The sequence below is a fragment of the Stegastes partitus genome, unplaced genomic scaffold, assembly GCF_000690725.1.
Source record: "Stegastes partitus isolate 25-593 unplaced genomic scaffold, Stegastes_partitus-1.0.2 Scaffold1189, whole genome shotgun sequence".
Lineage (NCBI taxonomy): Eukaryota > Metazoa > Chordata > Actinopteri > Pomacentridae > Stegastes > Stegastes partitus.
Window position 1 is genome coordinate 143,173 of NW_007578920.1, and position 5,308 is coordinate 148,480.

General features: G+C 44.3%; 1 protein-coding gene across 1 annotated transcript in view; it reads left to right on the forward strand.

Moving 5' to 3' along the window:
* Window positions 1–5,308, forward strand: part of klhl29 (kelch like family member 29) — a 226,224-nt gene that overhangs the window by 126,887 nt on the left and 94,029 nt on the right. The window contains exon 10 of the mRNA XM_008297122.1: window positions 4,699–4,897. Within this exon, the coding sequence (XP_008295344.1) occupies window positions 4,699–4,897 (199 nt within the window). The remainder of the gene's footprint in view (window positions 1–4,698; window positions 4,898–5,308) is intronic.

Consider the following 5,308-nt stretch of genomic DNA (forward strand, 5'->3'; position numbering starts at 1 on the left):
CATCCATCCATCCATCCATCCATCCACATACGCGGGGATCTCCCATGTTGTGTATTTAATCAGCCTCACAGATTATACATTGTCTTAATCTCTCCCAACAAGATTTGCGGTCAAATCGACTTTCATTCCGAACACACCGTCCAGATTAACAACGACCACCAATAACACATTCTTTCTCAGCCGTCAGACTACAGATATTACCGCTGAATGCGCCCATCTGTCTCCTTCTGTATTCACATGTGCATGCCTCTCTGCGTCTGCGTGGGCGTATTTTCGGGCGGATATTTTTTTTTTCCTGTATGCGGCAGCGCTAGCCGTTCCTTACCTTTTTTTTTGCAGACACCAGATGCTCTCTTTGAGGTAGTTTTTTTACTGCCATTAAAAGATATTTGGCAAGCGAAGAGACGCTGCAACAGATGTGGGTTTTTGTATGTAGCTGGGATTTACAGATGGTACAGTGGGATGGCTTTGGGTTTTTATTATTTTTTCATTTTTCTATATCACTTTCCACAGACAACAGAAAGCGTACCTAAGCCTTGCATGTGTGACGGAGACGACGCTGCACGTGCCGCGAGTTCCGACGCCCAACGTCTCGCTTGTGCCCAGAATTTGTCAAACTCTGGAAGCAGCTACTACTCTTATCCAGTATCTATTACAGGATGGACTGCACATGAGAAGAGAAGGGAAACACCTGGTGTAGGAGGCCATTTAGAGTTTCCAGCTCTCCTAAGCTGTGTGGTTTTGTACTGCAGACCAAACCGTATCCAGCTCCAGAAATCCAAGTTATTTATGTTTTTTTGACGTCTACGATGGTGATGCGCCTCCCAACCGATAGACTAGCCCCGTTTCATACCCGTCCTCTTTCTCTCTCGTCCTATTGCCGATTTTTTTTTTCTGTTTTCTGGCCTTTCTCTGTCAAACCCCACGAGTCTTTGCTGTTCATTTAATGTCCTCTGCATTTCATCCTCTCTCGCTGCTCTCTGTTCTTTCACCTCAGGCGCCCTTTCACCGAAGTGCCGCAGCCTTTTGTGACCTTAGTTTAACCGGCAACGCTTTGCAGCAGAGCAACTGCAGGGACATTGTGGGGTTCAGTCGGGTCGAGGCACATTTACAACTGCTAGTCCGTCAGTAGGATGGACGCTGCTACCGACGAACCGCGCTCGAAATGTTCTTGCCAACAAATGGAAGCGACCCAACAAATACTTGCTCCAAAGTTTACCTTCATACCAGCGAACAAGGCAATCTGGTCCATTTGGTAGCTGCTCTGGAGCTTCTAAGGTCAAGATCTCCAAAGTGGTAAAGAACTTCTTCAGCGGTGATGTCTGCCCTCACCAGTCGGCAGCAGAGACACCAGTCGTCAAAACTAATCGTAAGCGTGTAATTAATGTACAATGTTGGTTAAGCATTGTGTCGGGGCTGCAGTCCCAGCAGACGGCAGCTCACGTCTCCCCGCAGATGTTGTGAATCAGCAAAGTGGGACGGACGACATCTGGTAAAACCAGCGCAGTTTGACAGAGCGTTGATTTTCCAAATCAAAATACTGTCAAACCGTGCTGGTTGGGTAAATATAAGGATGCGAAACGTCGTTTAAAAAAACATGACAGCAACAAAAAAAGGAAGTAAAATACATTAAATTATAAAAAAGAAGAAAAAGACAGTAAATATCTGTAAAATAATATATTTTCTGTAGATTCAAATACAGCAAAACAGCCATTTTTTGATTGACAGATTTTTGATGTGGACATCATTTTGTTTAACAATCAACTAATTAAATTTTTTTTGGTGATTTTACTCCATTTTAGTAAATTAACAAAACAGGAAAAATCTGTAAAATAACAGCTTCGAAAATGTTTTATTATTCTTTAATTCTTGATATTCATAATTTTCTTTTAAATGACGGCAAATATCTGTAAAATATTAATACTTTGCTGATTTTAATACATTAAAGAAGTATCGTAATTTTACAGTAAAATCCATGAAAAGAATAAATTACTGTTTATAAAATTGCAGATTTTTTATGTTATTTACGGTTTTATTTTGTTATTTTTTTTAAAGGAAATTAATACTTTTTTCCGTGATTTTTCAAGATATTGTCTGCAATTGAATAAAACAGGAAAAGTTCGTCAAATCACAGTCAATTTTTTCCAAACTAATTAAGAGTTGTGATGTTTAAACACCTACATTTTTCACAGATTCTGTCAGAATAAACTGGCACATAAGCGACCAACTGCACATCTCGCCCCGCTCACAGTAAAACTAATAAAAGTTGTTTACCGGCAGATGCTGTGATTCTGTTTGGTCTGAACAGATAACGCAGCTCACGACGACTTTGTCAAAGGCTTCTGAAAGTTAATAAAACACCCGTCGTCCGAACACGTCGCCAAAATAATCGCATCCAGGTTGCAGCGCAGCCGGTGTTTTTCTTACTTATCTTAAACTAATCGAAATATAAATTTGTGTTTAATCGGCTGGGAAATTAGTCGCCGGGAACATCCCTCGGCGAAAACCAACCCTGCAACTTCACACCTGAGAAGCCCCAAAGACAAAAAAAAAAAAAAGAAATTCGAGCCAGTCCACCTGCCGTTTCCAAAAAAGAGCAAGATTTCCAGATGCACCCGCGGGAGGTTGAAGCCATTTATTTCTGCTGTGCCATGAAGGGCACCACCTGGCTGGAACTGCCCCATATACAGCTTTAATTTAGCTGCGAGGGTCAGAACGGTCAGTAGTGGACCTATTTCTGATGACCCGCGGACGCTCCGACACCATCTCTCGAGCCGACATCAGCTTTAAATACGACGACATCGAGACTTTTTAAATTCTAATAATTTGACGGGTGCATGTTAAACAAAAAAAACAGCTTATGTGTTTTCATTTTGCTCAATTCAATCCAATTACAGGCATTAATAGCTACGATACGTCGTCCTAATGAGACTAATGCAGGTGATGTAGCGGCAGACCTGCAGAAAAGTCGCTTGTAATAGAAGTCCGGAGCAGAAAGCCTGAAGCTTAAGTCCTCCATTTGAGTGTGACATGACTCAGTAACTACTGGGTCAGGTCTCCCACAATGGGGGCGCTTTAATTGGAAGTAGTAGCTCCTCTTGAGCCGGGGGAGTCTTCCCGGGAGAATATCCGAGTATTTTAAGTAGCCTGCTTTAGACTTTGCCTCCTCGCTCGGAAGCCGAGGCGCTTGGAAGCGAAGTGTTTACGAGCTGTTTGTTTGATCAATGTGTGCGTTTCGCGGGCGAGGCAGGCGGACGTATGCAGGACGGCGTTCAGCTAAAAGAGACATCGGGCGATTTCTGCCGTCGTCCTCGCTCGTCTTCCCGCCTCATCTCCAGCCTCGTGTTTTTTTATTCCCTCCTTTCTGGTCAAGACATCGGTCGACAACAAACGCGGCGGCGTACGAAGGCCTCAGGTGGGAGACGGAGGAGACGCTTAGGCGACACTGTCAGCTTATTATTCGCTCTCCTCCCCGAACGACGCTCCTTCCGAGTCTGTTGTTTTGTCGCTCGTCCCTCTCGGCGGTCTCGGTCGCGTCGCTCTGAGCCGAAGGGGGTCAGCGGGGTCAAATCTCCGGCCCCGGCTCGCTGTCGCTCTGTCCGAGCTTGTTTACAGCTTTTACTGTCGACACAGATGAGAATCCCATCGAGAGAGGAGGAGGGGAGGAGGAGGAGGGAGGTGGGAACGCATGCACTTGTTCAGGAAAAGAAGGAGAAAAAAAAAAAAAAAAAACACTCGACAGTCAGAGCTATAGACACGGTTGCCATGGCAACAGTCCGTCCTTCCTCTGAACACCTATACGGTATATAAATGTATGCAGAGACGTTGCTCCGGCGTTTGTGTGGGAATAGTTTTCCCTTTTTTCCCCACCATTTAAATTCAACCAGCTCCTCACCCACAACAAGTAAAAAATTTAAGCCAAAATTATGTCAAATTAATCTTTTTTTTTTAAATTTTTATTTTCTTCCCCCTGAAACAAACAAAAAAAAAAGCTAGCTGAGGGCGCCGCAGCAGCATCTTGGCTTGAATGGCTCGTGATTAGCCAGAACCGGGTCTTAATTTAGCTGCGAAAGAACATTAGCTGTCTGCTGAAAGATTTAATTTGGAGACGAGGGGAGTAAAAAAAAAAATCAGAAGGTGGATGTAAGATACCCCCCGCCGCCTCGCTTCACCTCTCACCGCGTAACCAAACGCGGAAGTAGTGAAAAGTTTGCAGCTTCTTGTTCCGCGATGAATAACTTTTAATGGCTGTTGGCGCATGATAACGAATATTACAAGGTATCCTCCTGTTTTTTTTTTTCCTCCCATCCTCGTCGGGGCATTTTGTCCTACACAGGTGTAAAAATAGCAAACTGACACATGCTGGGTGTTAAACTGAAGCTTTGAAGCTCTGACACTGACAGTAACTGATCTAATGGTCTCGCTACTGCCAGGTTTCCTCCGACTAACAGCTCAGGCTTTTATCAAACATGATAGTTTCTTTTCCTGTCTTCTTTCAAGATATGAAAAAAAAGAAAAAGTGTTATTTGTACAGCTAAAAAACAACATTTAGAATGAAGTTGGGTATTAAAACAACTGAGAAAGCCTGTATTTACCGACTCTGATCCGCTGGTCTTTGATCCTTGGCGCCGGTTTTACCCAAAGTAAATTCATTTAAAGCCTTAAACATCTAATCGTCTCCTTCTTCTCTTTTCTCAGCATTTGTCGGAGCTGCTGGCGGTGGTGCGTCTCCCCTTCATCCATCCGTCCTACCTGCTGAACGTCGTCGACAACGAGGAGCTCATCAAGTCGTCGGAGGCGTGTCGCGACCTGGTCAACGAGGCCAAGCGCTACCACATGCTGCCCCACGCCAGGCAGGAGATGCAGACGCCCCGGACCCGGCCGAGACTTTCTGCAGGTACGAACGCACTTGATGTGTCTCTGGTCCCGCGACCCACCTCCCGACCGTTACTCATATTTTACTGCAGCGAGGTCAGGACTCCACGCGGAGACTCAACACTGCATCGTATTGATTTTAAGCCCAGAGCTGGAAAGCGGTGATTTAGAACTCCATAATGTCGTGCGCACTGTAAATACTGGAGTGCACGCGCAAGGTCATATTTCTAAATGGAACACAGGCGTGGAAGAGTTGGTGATTAACATGTTTATTTTGGGTGCCGATCACCTTGATTACCGAGAAGCGTCTCTAGTATCAGCCTTGAAAAAAACATATTAATAATAAGAATCTCACAGTTCTCACTTTATTATGAAAATAATACATTTTGCACCGTGGACCAATGTAGGTGTTGCATATGTTGACAGCAATCAC